Source organism: Gorilla gorilla, chromosome 11 (assembly GCF_029281585.2).
Source record: "Gorilla gorilla gorilla isolate KB3781 chromosome 11, NHGRI_mGorGor1-v2.1_pri, whole genome shotgun sequence".
NCBI lineage: Eukaryota > Metazoa > Chordata > Mammalia > Primates > Hominidae > Gorilla > Gorilla gorilla.
In genome coordinates this window covers 112330224-112353683 of record NC_073235.2, presented here as the reverse complement: position 1 = coordinate 112353683, position 23460 = coordinate 112330224, and the positions used below count along the sequence as shown (strand labels likewise).

At 37.0% G+C, this 23460-nt stretch overlaps 1 protein-coding gene across 50 annotated transcripts in view; it reads right to left on the bottom strand.

Moving 5' to 3' along the window:
- Window positions 1-6129: 6129 nt before the first annotated feature.
- The window catches only part of MAP2 (microtubule associated protein 2), a 309881-nt gene continuing 292550 nt past the window's right edge, over window positions 6130-23460 (bottom strand). For 26 of the 50 annotated variants that reach the window (XM_055380455.1, XM_055380429.2, XM_055380437.2 and 23 more), the window contains 3 exons: window positions 14448-14529; window positions 10273-10385; window positions 6130-10052 (listed from right to left, as the gene is read on the bottom strand). In XM_055380455.1, coding sequence (XP_055236430.1) covers window positions 9837-10052; window positions 10273-10385; window positions 14448-14529 — 411 coding nt within the window. In that variant the 3' untranslated portion in view covers window positions 6130-9836. Of the gene's footprint in view, window positions 10053-10272; window positions 10386-14447; window positions 14530-16545; window positions 16639-23460 lie in introns of all 50 variants that reach the window. The other 24 variants (XM_004033140.5, XM_019022472.4, XM_055380454.2 and 21 more) reach the window with 1 other exon arrangement.

Below are 23460 nucleotides of genomic sequence, written 5' to 3'. Positions count from 1 at the left end.
CCATGGTCACTAAGTTCTGTCACTTTTATTTCAAAAGTGTGTTAAGGCTGTTCCTTCCTCCATGCCACCACTGCTACTCCCTGGCCCAGACTCTAGTGATCTCTCCCTGGTTTCCCCAACTAACAAGCCTTCTTTTAAGTACAATCTCAACATTGTTGCCAAAATTACTCTTTTAAAATTCAGATCTGATCATGTCATTTCTCCTCAAAACCTTTAATGACTCTGCGAGCTTACACAATAGAAATCAAGCGTTTGAATATGATAGAAGATCCAAAATCTGTCTCCAAGCTCCTTTTTTTTCCTGGCTTCCTTTCTTTGGACCTACCTCTACTCCAGATATACCAGGTGATTTTTATGTTCAGAATGTGTCCTTCACTCATGCTTTTATGCCTTTTCTTTCGAAGTCCCTTCTCATCCCCTTGTCCTTTCTGACTCCCCTTTTGTCCCCTGGATCTTTGTGTGACTTAAGCTTCCACCACTTATCACTGTTTATCTTGGGCTACAGTTAGTTGTGTATGATCTGCTTCCCTCAGCTTGGCTCTGAATGCCTTGAGGGCACTAGAGCAGATGAAGATGTAGCATTCAATGAGTGTTTATGGTTTTTGTTTGTTTTCTGTTTAAAAGGGTCCAGACATTATGAGACCACTCTAGCCAAAAGTGTGGAAAAGACAACTGCAACAAGATGTTAAAACAAGATTCTTTTCATGTGAGAATCTACTGAGGGGCTGGCCTGATTAACATCAGGTCACAAAAAAGGGAGTGAAAAATTGCCCCTTCCCATGTGCAGATGGACACAGGAAATTATATCAAAGATTTGTTTCTATCAGATAAAAGACACAAAAATGGGACAGAGTAGGATTTGGTGAGAGGCGACTGATAAGGGATTCCCCACATTGTCTGTGGGTCACACTTCTCTTTTGGGGGAGGCGTAGGGGGGTGCTACCTTCCTATCCTAAGTTTAATAAAGTGATTTAAAAGGACTACTTGGAAAGCACTGAAATGTGTTCCCGTGGTGTTGGGGGACACGGATGTTGGTAGACACGAGATTTTTCAGGCTGGAGAAATCTACTAGCTAGAGGAAGCTGATGGCTCTGATTGGCAGGTCTGAAGAGTGCTGCTGAGTTGGGATCTGCCTCCAATAGAATTATTAGGGTAGGTAACACATGCAGGTCAGGTGAGAGATAGGTCGGAGAGAGAGCTGGAGAGAGACACCTTGGGTCCTGTCCAGTAGGACTGCCTAGATGGGCTAGATGCCTCAGTAGAAAGAGGCTGAAGGTGTATCACTGGATGCCCAATGAAAAAGAGAAAAGATCTGGTTAAGCCACCACAGTCATGGAGTGCACCACCCCTAATCAAGTAAGACCTCTCCTTACTTTTTCTTACTCCCCAAGTTTTATCTCTGAAGGGAGCAAACCCAGCACCTGTCAGGAGGGGAAAAACGTGAGTCCATAGAGAAGGAAACAGATAACTATGCCCCAATCTCAATGCAGGCTTGCAGCCTGAAGGCAAATCCATGGTATAGATCTTACGCGTTTTCATTATTTCGTGCATTGGACATTTTAATGTCTGAAATGAGACACTTTATAATCGAGACTTCTTTTTGTAACCAAAATAATTTTATGATCTGAGAGTGACTAAAAAGCCATAGGTTTGACCAAGTCTTCAGCTTGAGGCAGGGGAAAATTTCTTTCACCATTCAGTAGGATGTTTAAAGGAACTGTGAGAGACAGAAATAAATTTGTGTTTTGATCAAAATTCATATGAGTCATGCTTGTTCAACATTCTCATTACACAAGAAAAGATGAAATATTGGTACTCTGGTATTCACATAATGAGTGTTTTCTGCTTTTTGTGCTTTTGGAGCAGAAAAATGGCTGAGAAGTCCCCTTGGCTTGTGTCTTAGTTTTCTGATGCTAATGAATATCAGCATATTTTTGTTTACTAATATTACCAAAATTCAACAAGACTGTCTGACGTGTGCATTCCACATCTAAGGCTTAATTGGGTATTCTCATATTTTATGCTGTGAACTGCAGATCCTTGTTTTCATAAGGAAAATCTAAATGACATGTCATGCTTATAATGAGGCTGGAAGCAAGGGTGATGTTAAAATATTTGGTGGCTGGTACACTATTATAAGTTAACACATATACTAGAAAACTTGCTTTTATTCTCTAAACAATATGAATTATAAGACTGTTTATTGAGTGATGTGTGTTGTAGTAAAAATAGCTTATACAATTTTCCTAGAAATTTCCAAATAAACTGTTGAATTTTAGAAATTTTTGGTTGATCTTTGCTTGACTTAGATGTCACTTGCTAGATTTTTTTTGGTACAAGCCATGACGATGCAGAGAACCACATAAAATACTTCCAATGATTTCAAATTGATTGTCATTGGATGACTTGTATTTATTTATTTGAAAAAAAGCATTTCTCTTTACGTAAATGATATTTATTATTCATAAACCTGTTTAACCTTTGCTGAATAGCAAATATATAAACATTTTTCTAGCCCTTGTAATACTGAGATATAATAAGGTATTATATACGTTGTATTTGATATCATTATTAACTGTCATAAAAATGGTTTATTAGAATATTTAATTAGGTTAAACCTAATCCACTACATGAAACATCTATTATTGGGCTGCTTGGGTTAAAATTCTAGCTCTGCCATTAAGTTTTAAATGACCTAAGCCCCAGTTTCCTCATCTGTAAAATGGTGATGCTGACAAATGCAGTACTATTAGGAGTTAATATATGTTTTTAAGGATGCCTGGCACAATCACTAAATAAGAATAAAATTAGAAGTGTTAATACCCACATCAGTTGGGCTTTGGGTGGGTTTAAAATGGAGGTGACTATTAACATGGACCATAAAAACTCCTTACCTTAGACATCTGTTAGCCCAAATCATCCCATAGGCTAGCCTATCTATGACAACATCCTGTTTGTGGCCTCAGCAACCTGTATTTACCCCCTATTTCCTGTTGTCCATCTTTTATACTATGCTAAGAATTCAAGCCCTGTGGTGACTAGTTTTCATAAGCAACTACATGAGAGAGGTTCTTAGGGGATTAGCAACTGACAACAGGTGACCATACTTCAGGTATAATTATATGTGCACCAGGTATTTACCTACCAGCATGTCACTAAAGGCACTATCTCCTCTGTGGGGGGGGGGGGGGGGGGTTCCAATATCCTTCTGACTTGGTTGGGGGTGTGTAATGCAGGGATGGGGTAGGCAAATAAGAGCTGTGGCAGGCTGTCTGGCAGGAAAGCAGGCTGCTAGGTGCCAGTGTAGACCTTCTGTGCTGCCCATCTGGGCTTCTTGCAACAGTTTGTAAGGCACGAGCTAGTTCTCAGGAGCCTTTGGGGGACAGTAGCCACTGGTGATGCCTGGAAGCCAGGACTTTTGAGGGGACTAGAGCAGGATTTTGAAGGCCTTCTGCTGTCCCTTTGTATATGCTGGAATCAGAGGACATCTGTGGAACACAGAATAGGTTTGGGTGGCCAGTGTGGGCATTGGTAAGGCGGAGGAGGCTTGGGCAGCAAGTCTTTCAATATTGTAACAACTTATTCAATTAAATAACATGTATATTGCCTGAAGATCAGCCTTGGGTTCAAGAACATTGGCTTGTCTAGGCTAGAGCATTTCCTAGCTATGCCTTTCTTTGTTCCTAAAAGGAATAGGCAAGTATCCTATATGTTCAGTCCTACAGAGTAAGACAGTAGTTTTTGTCATTTCTCACTTGACAATGAGATCTTTATCATAGGTGGCACGACAAGGAAACAAACTCCACTGCAGTTTTTTTTCCTTGATTTAGCAATAAATATAAGGGGTGTGCAGAAACTTAAGTATGTTTATCATGGACATTAACAGTTGCTACTATGAAATAAATGTGCTTCTTAAAGGTCTTTTTCCCCCTGCTTCTTTTTTTTTTTTTTTTTGAGACAGGACAAAAGCTATAAATATTGGTGTTCCCAGTTCTCTGTCACCCTGAGGATTCTAATCTAACCTCCCTAACTCCCTGGCTCTAGGATTTTGGACTTTTGTTTTATAGGATGAGGAAAATATTGGCGAGAAAGACAAATGTGCCTAGGTCAAGGGTTACAAACTCTAAATCTGTAGTTTAATGCTTATCGTAATGAGTGAAAGAAGAGGGGTGGGAGAAAATAATAAGCCTAGCTGGGTATGGTGGCCAAGTCAAGGGAATAAACCCCATCTCAGAGGTACCCATGGACAGCTCTGGTCAATGGTCACCAAGAGCGAAGATCCAAATCTGGGATGTGTGTGTGTGCATGTGAAGTTTCTGAAATTTGAAAACACTTTGCAGGCCAAATAAAGCCTATCTGGAGGCCACAGGTTTATTACCTCAACTGAGGCCTGGGACAGAGATTGTCTTGGAATTTAAGGGAGTAGAAGTGGGAACAGCTGAGGCATATTTGTGAGGGAAAGGCATGAGAGGTGGAAAAAGGGGCTTTAAAGAGTGTGTCCATGATGCTGCTTCATCATGCTCAAGAAAATCTAGTGAAGGGCTTAATATTTTGAAACAATTTGAGGTTGCTAGACTGTATACTTTTGACAATTTTCTAGCCCTAAATTCTTGAAGTCTCAGGTCTACAAGGAAGTGCCACATCATAAACAAGAAGAGGAACATTTATCTTTCTGTAAGTTACACTGAATGTTATCCTGTCATCCTCCATTATTTACGGTTGTCTCTTGTCAAGACAAATAAACCTTTCCTTGCCTTGTTAACAAATAAAAAAGAAAATCAACAATTTTATGGTGATTCATGCTACTGGACAAATTTAATCCTCATGGTTTGAAGACTCTGAAGGACAACATGTGTGCTGATTTTAAGGAATTATTAGAGATACACTAATAATTCTTGCTAGGTTCTACAAAATCTGCATTATTAGCAAAGGGAAACTGAATGAGAAGTGATGCCATTAATAAGAGAAGTAGGTTTTAGCCAAGTTAAAATAGTCTGAGGACTGGAAAACCTCTAATACACACATAAGTATTTCTTTTACCAGTCACAGCTTTCTATGCCTTGGTTCCTAGTTTGACATCAGAGGTAGGGATGCTGTCTCAAATAGTCTTTGGGATAACTTTTAACCATTAGAGACCTGCAATGGAGCTCTTTCTCCTTAAACACATTAGCAGGGACTGAATGAGCTGAGTGTTTCTCAAATTTTTGAGTGCAGATGAATCACCTGGAGGAATGTTAGTTAAGTTAGTCTGGGGTGGAGTCCAGAAATTTGTATTTCTATCAAAGCTCCCTGGTGAAGCCTGAGCATAATCTGAACTGTAAGGAGCTAAAAGATGAACAGGGGTGCAGCTATACCACGTATCTGTTTTTGTGGCCTGTACAGTATCAATTCCTCTCTTCCGGCAGGAGTAGCCTGAATTAACTTTGGAGGAAATGTTTCCTCTCCATGACTAGCTCAGGTAGTATGGAGGAGAATAAAGCCACTTCTCCCCTTATTCTCCTTCTACTCCAACCACCTGTGACAGAGTTGGGTACGTGAGCCAATCCTGGTCAATTAGCATAAGTAGGCAGGAGATCCAAGTATTAATCGTTCAGTGATTTTCAGACCCTGGATTTGAGCTACTGTAAAGGGGCTTTCTTTGATAGGTTGTGAAATCTGGAGCTTCTGGTGCCCATCACGGAAGGGGTGCCTGCCTGAGAAGGAAGCCAACACAGAGGACGCAAAACTAAAAGTTGGAAAAGGGAAGATTCCTGATGACATCGTTTGAGGGCCTGGACCCAGCCATGCCTGAGGCAGATACACCTGAGTAGTCAGTTACTTGAGCCTACAAATTCACCTTTACGTTTAAGCCCGTTTAATTAGAATTTTTGTCACTTGCAAAAGATAGCATCCTGCTAATACAGTAGTGATAAAAATAAATTTCCTTATTAACTGAGCTAATATAAAATCATTTAGTATAGAGCCTGACACATAATAGAAACTCAGCCATAATAATAGCCTTGTTTTCACAATTTTTCTTTGGTTGTATTACACACATGCACACACACACGCACTATATCACTATATATATATATAAAAATTTTTTTCCAGAGGAGAAGCAATTACACAGTCTGAAACCAAAACTAGCAGTTAGGTGACAAGCAATTTTATTTTGCAAAACAATCACTATACAGCAACAAATACATTTGCAAATTTGATTGAAAAACATGAACTAACTACAACCAGCCATTGAAGAAATGCCTTTCTATGGTAACAGGCTCTAGAATTATCAGAAGAAAGAAACCCCCCACAGATTTGTAACAGTGTGTTGGAACCTCGGAATCCCAGCATACAGAGTATACTTTTTGTTGATTTTTTTTTCTTTTTGCTAAAGTTGAAGTAGATTTTTATGATTGACATTTTATTTTCTGAGTTTGAAAATAAGCTTTTTCCTGCAGAGGGTCTTGGCCTTCACCTACACACCCAAGCTAAAAATCCTAGGTGTAAAAAAACTCAAAACATCAATGCTTATTTTAGCACGTCAATCTTTGAAGGAATGCTTAAAATTTCCTTACCAAGCCATGAATCTACTTTATCTCTAGTATTTAGACCATGAGTAGTTTATTTTCCTTATTGTGGCTTGAAAAATAGAAGAAAACTGTAATTGCAGCTATGTCAAAATCAACCACATTCAGGTTATTTCTTTAATAAAATACTGATGTAATGTTATATATTGACTGATTATTCCACGCTTGCTGTATTACTGTAGGGGTGTGTGTGTGTGTGTGTGTGGAGAAGGTCACTACAATCAGTACATTCTTCCATTTAATGGCATTCTCTCTTCAGCCTTCTTCAGCCATACCTAGCTGGTGTTACACAGGTGTCATACTTGTAGGTGGGATGTCAGCCCATCACGCTGCTGGAACTCAGCAGGTGAATCCAGAGAGAGTTGGTTCCTAAATGAACGTGGCCTTTGAAACTCATCATGAACTCGGGTCTTTCCTGCATCATTATGAGGTATCCAATTTCTGGTTGCAAGTGACCCAGAGGGTGAGTTCACTGGAGAAGTTGGCCTTTAAACTCTTCACAGCTCTGGATTACTTACGTATTCTTATACAGGTTCTCAAAGGCTAAAGCCAGAGAGAAACTGGCATAGTAGATCTAGAATTGAGACCACGAAGATTCCATTCCTAGATCAGCGTATGTGTGTCCCCACAAGAGTGGTGCTCAAAAAGCTTAATTTGAGTCGTTATCTTGAGAGTGAAGGCAAGATAGGTTCTACCCCTTAACCCCACAAGAAGATATTTAACCTGTGTGTTTCTCTCTTTTACTGGTACAAACGATCAGTCCCTTTCTGTTAACTTTAATAAAGAATTGTATTTCCATACAAAGCAAGAACATTTATTCATTACAATTTTGTTGTGATTAGAAATAAACATTTGTTTTAATGCCAAATCTAGTAGTTTGGTGCCTTGTATAATCTTTATTTTTGACATGTATTTGTAATAAACTGACTTCTAGTATGCAGAATGTTTACCTAGTGTTAACTTATATAAAAACTTTAAAGAATGTTGAGAAAAATACTTATTTCACAGGTTAAAACTTTTCTAATGAGCTGTTAACTTCTTTCTAGAGAAATTCAATCACTATTTAAGACTATGAAAACATGTAATAAAATACCCTAAGTCTCCACACACCTTTCTTCTATTTTCTGGTGCACTTCAAGGGAAGCTGATGAATAAATTGCCCAGATTGGTCAAATCAAACCTCACAGCAATTAATAGGCAGAAAATAGATATAATGATCCTAAGGTTTCTAAGGTTTTGACTGTCATATAAAATAACTGATTTATAAATGGTTTAAGACACGTTTGCCTGTGTAAAATCTCTTAGCTGAGAATGAGTGGTGTGGGTTTGCTCCTAGGGTTTCTTGTATGGCAGTTACACTGGTTGCCATATCCACTGGGTCACCAAAAAGCACCTGTGTCTCTGCCTTTGCATCCCTTGGCTTTTGTCTTGGATGTTTCTATACTTCCCCGTTGCCTCAGTCCATCCTCATCATTTCCTCCTTTATATTCAGGAACTGATTTGGCTCAAAGAGATCATACGCCTAGTGGCCCATTTGATTTTAATGGTTCAGATCCAACCTACCAGCCCTGAGCAAGAAAAAGAACAGATAAAATTTTAAAAAAGTGTCCATCTAGCCTGGTAGCTCTTTGCCTTAATCAGGCCATTGACTATTTCATTCCTTATTTGTAAGTCTAAGATGAATGATTTGTGAGAGGAACTAATCGATTTGTGAGTTCTAGACTGTATATACAGTCAGAACAGTATTATCTACTGATAAATAATACTAGATCACACTGTGTTACTTTACAGAGTGCAATGTTGGAGCCTTGGAAAAAAACTGATTTAGATATCTGTGTCTCAAGTGTTTTATAGCTATAGCTTCCCAAAGTATTGTATTTTTTCTTTCTGATCAGGGGATCTTTACTTTGGGTAAGAAAGACAAACATCTTCTATTAGAGAATTTAATAAACAGATACTATTTGGAAAAATGAGAAAACATGTTTCAAACTATTATAGTTAGTTTCAACTTTCAACTTTAGCAAATGGAAAAAAAAAAAGAAAAATAAAGAAAAAATCTTAAGTCGGTTTCGTGAATAATAATAGGAATAAACCCCAAACTATCCTGTGATTAAAAATGAGATAAATCCATAATCTTAAACCAACAATCTGTAAACCCTTTCATGTATAACTGGACCCACCCCCACAAACTCCATGTTGGTGAAAGCAAAGAAAAATAATTTTTTTTCTAGCATCACGGGAGAGACTTGTATCTGGCACTAAAACAGGGTTACGGCTTTGAGTTGTTACAGAAAGCAACTTCATGCTAAAATTTTTTGTCTTTTTTAATGTATTTTTTTTAAATAGGGAGAGAACCCTGCTAACATCTACTTTCACATATCTAAAATTGCAACACCAAAGGGTGCAGGAGACACAGATACTGTGAATAAAGAAGTATAATATTCAAGTATATGAGGAAGTATCACAAATGGCCACAGAGAAATATATATATATTTATATCTATAATACTGTATCAAACAGATGGAAAGGGGGTGTGAAACTGGTAGTGTGGACACAAATCTAGCTGATCAACTGACATTCTAATCAGACACGAGTCCATCCTAATGAAAGTGCTTCATTCCTAAGGGATGCACTTTTACACCACTTCCTCAACCACAGCTCAAATGCTTTGCAACTATTTTTTAATTAGTTAAATAATTTATTGGATTGACATACTCTGATATAATTATCCAGGTCCCAAATGTTAATAACTTAATTGAATCTTTCTTCCCATTTATACAAAATAACACTTTAAAAAAACTTATTTCTTACATGCTCTTCCCTTCCTGCAATCAGACTCCTTGGTTTAATTTAACCTGAAATAAGTTACAATGGGCAGTTTTTATCTTCTCACTCAGAAACAGAATAGTGAAATGAGCAGCTTGGATTTTAACAAGGCCTTCAGAATGTAGTGGATAGCCTTCAGGCACATGAAAGGTAAAAATGCAATTTTTAAAATAATAATACTCCATGCAAAACAGAGCAGAGCAAAAATAATTGTCCAATTGAACCCATGTAAAGCCAGTGTCTTCCTGTTGCAAATGGAAATCAGGTCAATTTCTGCATGTACTATTCATTTTTTAAATAGAAAATTGTAACAATTACTACAGTTTGGGGATGAGATTATTTATTTTATGGTTTATAAAGAATGAATATAACACCTGCTCAGAGCCCACTCCTGCCAAGAGCTCATGCCTAAATATTATTATTTCAATACTAAATGAGAAATATTCACAAGCCCTGCTTAGCGAGTGCAGCAGTGACATCCTCAGCCAAAGTGGCAAGCTGAGGAGATTCGAGCAGGTTGATGCTTCCAGACGAGGAGACATTGCTGAGTCGTCGGGGTGATGCCACGCTGGATCTGCCTGGGGACTGTGTAATGATCTCAGCCCCATGGTCCACACGGGCTTTAGCATGCTCTCTGAAGTTCAACTTTTGGCTGTCAATCTGTTTAAGACAAGCATCAGTCCTCGTTAACTCATGCATCTTAACTGGCCCCTACCTCTTTCTCCATCTCCCAGTGCTGACATTAATGACTTCTATTCACCTCTGTTATCCCCACTTCTTATTTGTCCAGGTCTACAATCTGGGACCTATTTTGATGAAGAGTATTTCAGAAGAATTTTTTTTTAAAAAGACAAGATTGGCTCATAACCTTGTTTCTTACCTTGACATTACCACCTCCAGGTACATGATGAGCATTATCAAGAGAACCAACTTTAGCTTGGGCCTTTTCTTTGAAATCTAGCTTTACACTCTCAATTTTCACACGTCCGCCACCTATGAGGGAAGAAATACCTTGATTTAACTATATCTTGCATTCGTGGTAACTATTTCCCAAAAATGACTGCAGTAGATAGACTATCGCAAACCACAAATTTATTAACTTTACCATCCCTCCAACCATATATGTAAAAGGAGTCTTTTAGAATTTCTAGCCCATATCATTTCCTCATATGATCCAAGACCATAACACCCTTCTTATACCATTATATGGATTGCTTCACGTATTAATACCTTTCTCCTTTACCCATGTCTAACCTAAGAAATCAGAGGGGCTTTTCTTTTTGGTATAACAAGAACTCTAAAAATTAGCAAAATGAAAATATCTTATTTGAGTCCTTTCTAAAAGTTGGAACATTTAGTCTCTTATTTCTAAGGGACCAAATTAAATTTAAATGAAACTCTTCTTTATATTCATGGTAACAGGTTACTTATCCAAAGAAGATTTAGGCTGGAAGTGGTGCACATGTGGGCAATATATTCATTTATGAATGTTCAACATTGAAAGCTTCACTGATGAAATGAGTCGGGAGGTAAGTTGTTTATGACTAGTAAGCTTTAAAAGCCTCCCGTTTCATATATGGAGTGACAGATCATCATCTCTTTCTTGTATGGATGCCATAGGACCAATTTGACGCTGACCTTGATCTGATAATATTGAGACAGAGTTTTGACCATGCCATTTTCCCTAATGCTAACCAGTCTAGAACTCTGATCTGCTGATTATAACAGTGCCATGCTGCACTCTTCAGTGTAGTCTTCCCCATCTCTACACGTCTTTCTCAAGCTCTCAAATATGGAAAGTTCTTCTACAATGGGCAAGTTACTCGCTGTCCTTGAGCCTGTCCTTGACCATTTCTGAGTGTCTGCTGATGTATTTGATCTAGATAAAAAGTGAAATTGGACTCCTTATTTGCTCATCTCCACCTAAGAGATTTGCTTTCACTTTAACAGCAACTTGGTTTTGAGCACATGAGTTCTTCTGGAAAGCCAGCGGTAACGTAGGTCTGACTTGTTGATTGTGATGTATCTTACAGACTACATATTTCAAAGCTGCTCCAATAAACATGTTGAGTACATAAAGTGCATCTTGCTTGGGAGTTTGATTTTGAAAAAATGCCTGATGGACCGTATGGATATATGAAAGAGATTTTGCAATTTTGGATTCTTGTTGCTCATGTATCTCTGTAGACGAAAGAGGAAGGTTTGTTAAGGCTTCACGGTCTCTTAAGCCATGAGGTATTTTTCTCATGCAATATCTAGACATCTATGTTAATACCCAACTGCCTGGCCAGGGGCCTCTTGAAATTATATTACATAATTAGATTACATTTTGGAGAAACATCCATTCGTTCTTCTTTTAAGGCTTAGAAACTGTACGATGTTATTTAACTCATGCTTAGAGATGTAGTTATCCTTCCCTGAAAATATGCCTCATTTTATAGAGTGCTATTCTTCCCACATTTTACCTGGCCATATGGGTCTCACTTATTGATTGTGATGAGATGAACATGATTCGCAATGATTCATAAAAACAGACTTATCTTGGTTAGAGGTTAGAGGATACTGGACTTTCAACTAGATAAGAACAACTTCTTTGTGATCTTATTTTTGTATTTTTGGTAGCCTCTGATAGAAATCATTTACTTTTCTGATTATATGTTGTGTCAATATAATCTTGTTAAATTTTTGCTAAAATGTCCTTTTTATTTTTGGAGACAAGGTCTGCTCTGTTGCCCAGGATGGAGTGAAGTGACATGATCATAGCTCACTGCAACCTTGACTTCCTGGGCCCAGGTGATCCTCCCTCCTCAGCCCTCTGAGTAGCTAGGACTACAGGTGTGCACTACCACACTCAGATTATTTTTATTTTTAATTTTTTTGTAGAGATGGACTCTCACTATGAACTGTCTTCTGAGAGGGAAAAATAATAATGTATTATTGACCCAAAACATATTCAGAAAAGGAAGCTTAAGAAGTCTATTTCTGATGAAGTCCCTCTAGAAATTCTTATGCAACTGTTAGAGAATCCAGATATCTTAAACTCAGAGATCCATGCCTTTGATTTTTGAAGAATTCTGGCACCCATCAGGAGCAGTAATTGTGAAAGACTATTATCTTTGTCAAGCTTTATAAATGAAGTTGAGAAGAACAGATATTTCAGTGTGTGCCTCCAGATGTTTATTTTCTTTATTTTCTCTTTAGATATTCCACATTCCAAAGTAACTTTGTGAAAAGGTTGCTGCTGTCAAGGATTATTATGCTCACACTTCTTTATGAATTTAGTCATTTGATTCAGTTATAATAGAAGCAAGAGCTAGATTTAGAAATAGGTGGGAGTCCATGACAACAGCCTTTTATGACCAACAAATCATACACAGAATAGTTCCTTATCTATATAAAATTTTTCCGTACATCTAGATCACAGGTGAGTTTGACTAACTATATCCTTACTGTCTAGAATTAAAGAGTCCAGTATTTTCTTTTGCATTCTGAAAGAAAATAGGCAGTGTTGCCGAGTATTCCAGCCATGCTGTTGACACAGCAGTACAAAGTCAATTTAGTGTTTGTAGACTTCAGCTGTGGACAGGGGAATTTCAAAGATATGAAGTATGGGACAACCTTCCTGCTGCGTCATGAATAGTAGAGAAGCTAATTCCATGGCAGCAGTTCTGAAACTGGAAGTGAAGACTTCATAAATGTAGTTTGTAACTCTTTGACTTGCTTTATAATGAATACTCATTGACAAAATGAATCCTGATTTCCAGATGTTTTCAATGCATTTATCCATTTTGAAATTTATTCCACCTATCTTTGTTTTTCAACCAATAATTTATTAATAATTTTCTCCTGACTAGCAGAATAATTGTCAGCTAACAGCTCAATTGTTATTATACCTTGTTTCATGGAAAAAAACCTATTACTTTGTTTTCATGTTAAGATGCCAAACACAGACAGTTAAAACCACTTGCTTTCCTTTTGTTCTCAAAGGGATAAATGAATTGTGTCAAAATATTCTCAAGAAAATTACAAATATGACAGTCATCTTTTATTACATATCTATGGAGGCAGAGTTTTTTTCTTTGCGACAAGGTCTTGCTCTGTTGCCTAGGCTGGAGTGCAGTGGTGTGATCATAGCTTGCTGCAGCCTCTAACTCCTGAAACTAAGTGATCCTCTTGCCTCAGCCTCCAAAGTAGCTAGGACTACAAGCATGTACCACCATATCGGCTTATTTTTATTTTTTAATTTTTTATTGAGACAGGGGTTTCCCTATGTTGCTGAGTCTGTCTCAAATTCCTGGCCTTAAGCAATCCTCCTGCCTTGGATTCCCAAAGTGCTGAGATTACAGGCATGAGCCAACATGCCCACTCTATGGAGGTAGAATTTAACAAAAACATGTAATACATGATATTCAGAAAAAGTGACTCATAATGTTAGAGTCACACTTTAAAGGGAGAAAATCTCCCAGTAACTATGAATATAAATTCTACTTTAGGGCACTAGTTGTATGAGATATTTTGAAAAACCAAAAGGGGTTCATGGTCAAATAAGTTGAGGAAACATTGCATTCTGCTGGGTATTCATGGTGTTTACTGACCTAATAAAGAATCTGAGAAATTCACCAGATAAATACACTTCCTTCAGCTTTGCAAAGCACAATCCTTATTTTACATAATGTAGAAAGCCAATTTTAGGAAAAAAAACCTTGGAAATGCTACCCCCAATGTTATTATATATGAATACATGATCTGATGTATTTTATAGACTACGTATTTCAAAGGAGCTCCAATAAGCGTGTTGAGTACATAAAGATAAATGCGTCTTATGTACCTTTTAATTTTTAATTAAAATGTGTCCTCTTCATTGTAATTGGGTTCACTTTCCCCCAATGAAGATGCCTTGAAATTTTCAATTTTAGTTTCTATTAATAAAAATGTGAAGTATCCATATTTTAAAACATCCTTCCAATTAGGTATTTTGCAACAACAAAAAATTTTCTCATCCATTTCTTGATTCCAGTTAAATATTTCTCAAACTACTAAAAATTATGTATTTACCTGGCCTGTGGCGGATGTTCTTCAGAGAGCCACATTTGGATGTCACATGGCTCAGGTCTATTTTCTTGGTAACAATTTGTACCTATGTGAACCACATAAAACATGCTTAAAATAGTTCAAACATGGACAAAAACCCAAGCTCATACATAAGATCTAGAAACATACCCAAAGTCACAACATGCAACAACATAGCTAGAAACCCAAATTGAAGTACACACACAAACAGAGGAAGACATAATTTTCCATATATTCTCCCACATGTTTGGATTGGAAAGAAGAACCCAAGTGAAAGAAAACCCTAGAATAGAAGATTTTATTAGTTGAAAGCAGATTATGACACAGGAGGATAGAAACATATTAATAAGGCAAGCTTCCACTCAGAGAACTAAGCAACACTGTGTTTAACCTTTCCATAAGCAAAGAGCCAAGGGAAGAGCTGCATTATTCTTTATAAAGTGATTTTTACATAAAAGTGACCAATGTTGCTCATAGTTACAAGAAGACCAACGTTAAGATACAACAAGAAGTTCTGAATGTGCTTTCCTAAATTGTTATTACATTGTCATATCTTAGCTAGATGAAATTTTTCTTTCATACCAAATTATAAAATGATAGTAACATGTTTTTTCTTCTGTGTGTTTTACTGAAAATATTTCCTCTCCCAATATTTGAAGCAGTGCTTCTCCAAGTTTGGTCCATTGTCATCTGCATGAGAGTACTTGGGAATTACTGAATCAGATATCATGAGGACAGGGCCAGGATGTCTGCATATTTAAACAAGGGATTCTTTCCTACAGGAAAATTTAAGACTATTGTTTTGGGAGATAAAGCTCCTCTACTTACTTTAAGATCTTTAATTATCCTAGTTTATCCTTTTCCACTTAGGTGTTTTGTCCAGCAGCACTTGTGTAAAGGATAGCTGGGTCCATCCTCTGATACCCTCAAGGTAATTACCAGGACTGGGGCTCCTTTTATGAGAGTACCACATGGTGTATACTTACAGTCTGGGGAATAAGGAAGAGTGGCAACCACATAAATGTAAAGTTTAACCCTGAGGCTTAGCCTAGCATACCTGAAGGGGGCCAGCAAACATTGCTATGAACTTTCAATGACAATGACAGTTTTATGCTCAGTGAAGCTACTTTGATTATCAGGCAACAGCTGCTTGTAGAAGGCACTTGCTTCTCTCTCTCTCTCTCTCTCCACTGCTTGATTCTACTTCTGCCCAGTTGGGAAGCAAGTAGCCAAAGAGTTAGTAGACAGGTGAGATTCTAGACTCGACACCCTGTAAATTACTCGAGTCATGGATGATCAGAAACTGAAGTTTAAAGAGATAAGATCTGTAGAATACAGTTAGCCTGATCACCTTTGAAAAACTATTCTTGTTTTATAAAGAACCATGCTTCCTTTAGCTTGAGATTGTCTGACCATTTCAATTCTGCCTCAATCACATTTAAAAAACATGGAATCATCTTTCCCTTCCTCTCACAGGACATTATTTACACTAAATGAAAGAGACAGGAAAAAAAATCCCATCAAGCTAAATTGTACACTGGACTTGAATCCTTTCACTTTGAATTATAAATGAACCATGCTCCACCAGTTTTGTATTATTCTAAATGATATCCTTACTTTCATGAATAATGAACCACTGAAGATTGACATTACATACTTTGGGCATTTACAAGTATATCAGTCTTTGCCTCATGGGTAATTTAAATGGAGCTAGAAAAATATGTGCCCAGCTGACTTTTGTAGTGGAGTAGAAACAACGTGAGAAAATACATTGAAGACAAGAAGGCCAGCAACAAAGTTGGCAAGTGAAGTGGTTTTGCCATTCTCCAGAAAACCATGGTGCATCCCATCAAGGTTTTCTTTCCCAAATCAAAGCAAGAAATTCCCTGATGATCTTACAGGGAAGGATGGGAAGTCCATCGCTGAAAATGCAAGGCTACAAGCTATCATACCAGGGAGACATGTGGAACAGCAGTGAGAAAGGAGCAGTGTGTTGGAAAGAGGTGGGAAAGAAGGCAAGGTGCTGGCTGTGCAGGTGGCTCCACGCAATCAGGACAGCTTTCTAAAAGGTGTTTCTACTTACATTTCCGCCCCCAGCCGAATGTTTGATGTTATCCTTGGAACCACATCTGGACTGAACTTTGCTAAAATCGATCTTCTTGTTTAAAATCCTAACCTAAAAGGAATTGGAGGTAACTTCACTGTGCATTTTTCTATCAAGATGCTGGATAAAGGGAACCAGAATGGGTAGCATTAAAGAGGCTTTAGATTCCCTTCCACCTACACATTTATTTAAGAGAAAATCTAACACTGGAACTGAAGAACCGTTCTATCATGTAAATCTGAGCCCCTATTCTTCTGCACCCACAAGGGTCAAATGCGAGAGAGGCTTAGAAATCCCACTGTACTTAGGTATGATCTGGAAACAGTTATATGGATTGAAAAATAAAACTTGAGTCATCTGTGATGGGGAGGCTACCAATGTTGTCAGCAACACTGGGACTCAGGCTCACTCTAGGTAAGGTTCAATAGTGGTTAATACTAAATCTTGTTCAGCACAGGACCCTAGAGGATATGCCATTCCCTCGCCCCATCAGAGTCAGCCATCACAATTATTAATCACCTCGTACACTTGACTGTTCTGTTGGTCCACACAGCACAAATGGGGCTCACACATGGTGAATGCTCTACATCAGAGTTCTCATTCATCTAGGGTAAGAACCCCCGGTTTCCCAGGAGGGTCAACGAAGAAACTTTGGGTTTCACAATTCCCTTGCAGGTTTGGTTCAGCGACCTCCTGAAGGCCCCTTTCTGGCAATTGCTCAAGAGCAGCCATTTTCCATGGATGATCATATGGAAGCATTATTTCCATTTTTAGAGGCAAGAAAACTCATGCCCATTGGTTAGCTGACTTGTAACTAGGTCATATAGACATAGGTCAGGCCTTGATTGAGGCCAGCAGATTTGAGGTTAGGTGTTTTATTTCTATTTTTGGGAAGTCAAACATTCATCTTGAAGACAACAGCAGATCCAGATCTGGAAGGACATTACTCTGGTTTAATGTAAAATGTTACAACTTTCATGACTTCTTTCATATGTCTTTTGAACCTTGCATCTTTTGGAGGACACATAAGCAATGTAAGCATGGAAAGAAAGCTTTATTTGTGTTATTGTTGTTATTTGTTCATTTTGTTTTACTTTGGCTACTTCTACTCTCTTCTCTTTCCCACCTCTGCAATAGCTAAAGAAAAAAAACAACATTTTCAATGCTTTAGGGGACACTTTATCCTCTTATTAAAAAATTCTAAATAAATTTACCTTAGATACACAGCCATCTGCAAGAATATTACCACATCTTTTGGTATTTCCAAAAAAGAATAAAAAATTTAAAAAGACATTGAATCTTGACTATTTTTAACTAGGCAAAGCTTAATTCACAGTGCCTGCCTAACATTGACAAGATAGCTTGTCCCTTGCAGGGAAATATCATTGATATCTCTCATCAGCAACCCACGGGGAGAGCCTCTTGTCAAAATTTGAATTCAGAAGACAGAATGATTGGGCTACTTTTTAGGGCATAATAAAAGTTGCAATTTAAACAGGCTTGAAGATATTCACAGAGTCTGTATCTAACAATAAGTGTAGTTGCACTATAAATGTTTCACATAAGACGGAGATAGTTTTAAACCAACAAAGACCATTACATGTAAAACCTCACAGAGAAATTATTTTCTAAGCAAATCATTTTATTTATGGCCATATCACCATAAATGTGCCCATTCCCATCTAATCTTGGAATTTAAGCAGGGTCGGGCTTGATTAGTACTCAGATGGGAGAAAGCAAATAATTTTGACTTATTGTTTCTAATAATAATACTTTAAAGGATTCTCAATAAGTATCTAATTATTTTGGCAATGACATAGACATGATGTGAGCTATTTTACTAATCCTTGAGAATATACAGGATTTCATACTATGTTTAAAAAATTTAACTGAGAGATCATTAGAGTACCAATCTGGTGACTCATTGCCAAGTGATCACAAGCCAAACATGAAATCTGATTCACTTGTTACAAAAATGGAAATTCTAAAATCAGTTGCATAAATCTGTTTGACATTAACATTTAATCAACTGTTTGATCATTTTTATGATTTCCAAAACAAATGATTCAATCCTAAATGATCACATTGCCAGCATTATTAAAAGATTATTTAGAATCTTAAAGTCCTACAACTTAAAAGCTAACTTCTGTTGATTTTACCCAGATTTTCTAGAAAATCACAGATATTCTATCAAAAAAACCTGCTTGCCTCTCTTGCAGGTAGACTTTCTCCACCTATATCTGCTCAACTTGTAATATGAAGCAATCCTATCCTTTCACATGCATTACTGGCACTTTCTTTACATATTTCCATATGTAATAGCTTTATATCATAATTTTTTCGTCTAAAATGAGGTGAATTATGACAGAATAAATGTAACTGGCCTCTCTAGACCTTTGTTTTCCATCGCGCTTAATGGTAGGGTAGAAAGAAGCATAAACCTCTTTGGATAGTGGACACTTAGTGCTCATGAAGAGTTACACTCTAGCTTGACAACTTGCACCTGAATGTTCGCCTATTCCGTGTGACTCATATTTATACCGTAGCAAAATTACAAATTACTTCACGCCAAAGATCTCTAGGGTCAATTACAAATAATTAGCATCTTAGAGTTCATTCCACAAATAACAGCAGTCCTCAGAAGCCATTTCATAAAATAGAAAAATTTGTGGCTGCTGTGAAGGAGAAGGCCATATTCCAGATCAGTTAAAAAAAAAAAAATCAAAGAGTTATAGTTTTAACTCTGGGTTCTATGGATAAATCTAAATAAATATTTATTTCTTTGGGAAGGGATTTTCAGTTTTAGAAAAACATTTGTTTTCCTAAAAACCTACGTCAAGAGAAAATTATTTTAACATCTTAGAGATTGTCTAGAAAAAAATAACTACTATTTAACGAAAAAGCTAATTTTCTGTGCTCATGATATGAAGGAAAAAATCTGAATAATAATTGCGCAAAATTTTCTCTAAATCACATTTTAATCTCTGCCAATTTATTTCAAGATTTTTTTTTTTTTTTTTTTTTGAGACCAACTATGGCTCTGTCACCCAGGCTGGAGTGCAGTGGCGCAATCTCGGCTCACTGCAAGCTCCGCCTCCTGGGTTCCCGCCATTCTCCTGCCTCAGCTTCCTGAGGCAGGCGCCCGCCACCATGTCCTGCTAATTTTTTGTATTTTTTAGTAGAGATGAAGTTTCACCGTGTTAGCCAGGATGGTCTGGATCTCCTGACCTCGTGATCTGCCCGCCTCGGCCTCCCAAAGCGCTGGGATTACAGGCGTGAGCCACCGTGCCCGGCCTATTTCAAGTAAAATTTTTACCTGCACTATTAATACAAAGTAGTGTAATTTGAAAGAGTGTGACAATCTTTTTTTCTACATAATTCATAGTAGAAGTGAAAAATATTATATTAATCAACCAGATCATCTTCCTATAGCTCTCCCCTATTCAAAATTCCCCCAAGCACGCTATTTCTTATTAAATACATCAAAACTTCTTAGTGAGGCAGCCAGAGGTCTCAGCAATTCTGATTCTTCAGACTTCTCTGTTACTTTACATTTTGGCCAGACTCTGCTATATTCTATACTTTAAGGCCTGCATTTACATTTAAAGTTCATCCCTGTGTTTTATGTTATTATCTCTCCCTAGGGTGCTCTCATTCCAAGTTGAGTCTGTAACAGATTATTCTTTAAGGTTTGGTGCAATCAATACCTCCAGTGGGAAATTGCAAAAAAGGATTTTAGTCTCATGAATTTTATGCAAACATTGGTGATTTATTTGCACAAATAGTTGGCTTTCCATTCACATAAGGGTCATATAGCATGAAGAGTTGTATAAGCATAGGTTAATGACATTAAAAAATTCATTAGAATTGCTTTATTTTAATTTTACTAATTCTTTCTATTATTCCACTATGATAGAGAAGAATATTGTAATTTCTTTCTGGATATTCCTTGTGTGACTTTAGTTGGATTTTATCACCACGGTTTAATTGAAGTGATCTGCCACGGTGCTCTCTCTCTCTGCATATATTTAATTGTTTCTTTCAATAAATTAACCTGTTCCCCTAAAACAGGGTTGCTCTAGGAAAGGATTGAAACAGAAAATGCAGGATATGCCTGCAGACAAGAAAAAAAAAATCTCTCTTACTAAGAAACATGTAAAATGAAAGAAAATACATTCTTAATGTACAACTTTTAGTAAAACAATTTGTAAGTTGGAGGCATTCATCCCAATGTCAACTTGAATTTCTTGAGCAATGAGATTTTGATTTTTTTTTAAATTGACTCTAACACTGCTCTCTTTAACAAAAGACCCACACGTCAGCTCAACGTGGTGAGATGTGGAGGGTGACTAGGAGTCAAATAATTTGGATTTGTCTAGACCCCCTCAGGCATCCATTAGGTATGAACCTAGGTTGCAACACCATTTCTCTCTTCCTCCATCTGAGTTGTATCAGAAAGAATGCTTTTGAGAAGGGGGAGTGAACAGTGGCACTCAACTGACTTCCCTTTAACCTTGCAGGGGATTAAGTTTCTCCTTTGGGTTTCCCTCATTTCTCAGGATGGCATAAAATTAAGCCTTCCTTTGTTCTTGCATTATGAAAATGCTTTCTCTCTCTTTTGAAAGTATTTTTTATTTCATAATATTCATTTTAAGGAAAACTATTTAGCCTCTATAAAATCCTGAAGTATCCTATAGTAAAACAAACTATGACTACATCAGGTATTCCCGAAGATTGAAAGTTCTCTGGCACACATGATGTTCTTCAAAGATTCATCTGTTAAAAACTTTGCACTCTGGTTAAAATGTATGCAAACATTATAATCAGAATTTTAACCATCCCTGCCTACATTGAACAATAGTTTCTTTAAAATTTTTTATATCCAATATAAACAATATGTATATTTAAATACACATTTAGGAAGAAATAACAGTTTATGTCAAAATGCACAATTCCACAAAACTCTAAAAGAAAAGTTGGAGAGACCAATTTTCCTACGCAAGCTGAATCACATGGCACAGAAAGTAGAACCACACTGAAAAGCCCGGGTGAATAGATAATGCTGAAGAATTTGGAAAGAACGTTGTAGTGGAATAGACATTAATGAGTTTAGTCGCTAGACCCATTTTAAAGTATTTGTAAATGGTCTCTCAATGGGCGCTGGAAGAAACATTATGAGTACAACAGTCATTTTGATTCATGAAAATGAACAGCTAATGAACTTTTTCAAATTTGTATATTATAATTTTTTGACATTAAATTTTTTCTTGTTTAAATTTTTAAGAAATTCTAAGGAATAGTGGACCAAGTCATCAAAGAAAGTAATTGTTAAATAGTCTGCTCAGTTATCTGAAAATAACCTCATTAGTTCCTGTGTCTTTGTTTGGCTTGTGAATGAACAGTAGATAAAAAGGCTCAACAGGCCTCAACTTTGCAAACTCAAAGTGGTAATTTTCTCATAATTTTTAAAAATTAATATTTACTCAACCTAGCTCAAAACCTTTTCATTACTCCACAAAAGACATTTGACTTATAGTTACAAAATTCTATTGCATAAAGACAGAGTCCTGATCTTAAGGAGCTTTCACTCTGACATAATGATGACTTTGATATCAAAAAACAAAACAAAACAAACAAAAGCCTTGTAATAAATTTCTTCATGCTGTGTTGACCAACAGTATTTTCACAAGTTCGTAGGGTATTTTATGAGTCCTCTTATTTAGCCCTTATTGTAGCTCTAAGAAGATGTGAAGAAATGGCTTGGAAAAAAACTTAAAATTAAATAAGGAGAAGACATTAGAGGAGGACAAGAAACAAAACAAAAAACAAAAAACCTCCCTTTTGCCTAGATTGCAGAGACCAGGCCTCATTGTCTCCCATTCCCCTTTTGTCATTTAATGCCCAGCAATCTTAGTAAATGTTTGATGAAAGAATAAATACGTGAATGAGAAAAAGATTCATTGCAATGTTTCTCTCTTCATCTTATATGTTATAAACATGCTTACATGTTAATAGCACCCAGTAGACCTTCATAGTGGTAACCATTATAATTTCATATAATGAGGGAAAATTCTGTTTCACTATAATTTATATTAGTTGCTTCCAGAATTAATCCATTTTCTTAAATATAAAATTGAAGGTAAACTATGTAATTAGCATTTAAAGGGCCTAAAAATAATCCGAGGGTAACAATATGATTTGGATTTGTGTCCCTGCCCAAATCTCAGGTTGAATTGGAGGAGGGACCTGGTGGGAGGAGATTGGATCATGGGGGCAGATTTCCCCCTTGCTGTTCTCATGACGGTGAGTTCTCATGAGATCTGATGATTTAAAAGTGTGTGGAACTGCTTTCCCTTAAAGCAGGCACCTTCTTCACATGGTGGCAGGAGAGAGAGTGAAAGTTTGTATTCTGCCATGATTTTAAGTTTCCTCCGGCCTCTCAGTCATGCGCCCTGTTAAGCCTGCGGAACTGTGAGTCAATTAAACCTCTTTTCTTCATAAATTTCCCAGTCTTGGGTAGCTCTTTATAGCAATGTGAGAACAGACTAATACAGATAATGCCTAAAACTTTATAAGAATATATTTAAAAAGATTCCACCCTACATTTTACTAATTTTATTCCCTTCTTCCTCCCTCTCTATGGCTCCTTCTTCCCTTATGACACCTGTCTTCTATTTCAGAAGCCTGCTCTTTTACTCAATTTCAGCTTGCCCTTGTGGCACAAACACATATGGAATCTATTAGAATACCTAAATGAATGTTTTTTGATGAACTGTAATGCACAACTACTATCATGCTCCAAGTAGTACCATGCATGTGAGAATTTAAAATGATTTAAGAGTCTATTTAAATGAAATGGTGCTATATACAAAAACAAGCATGATTTTGTTGCTT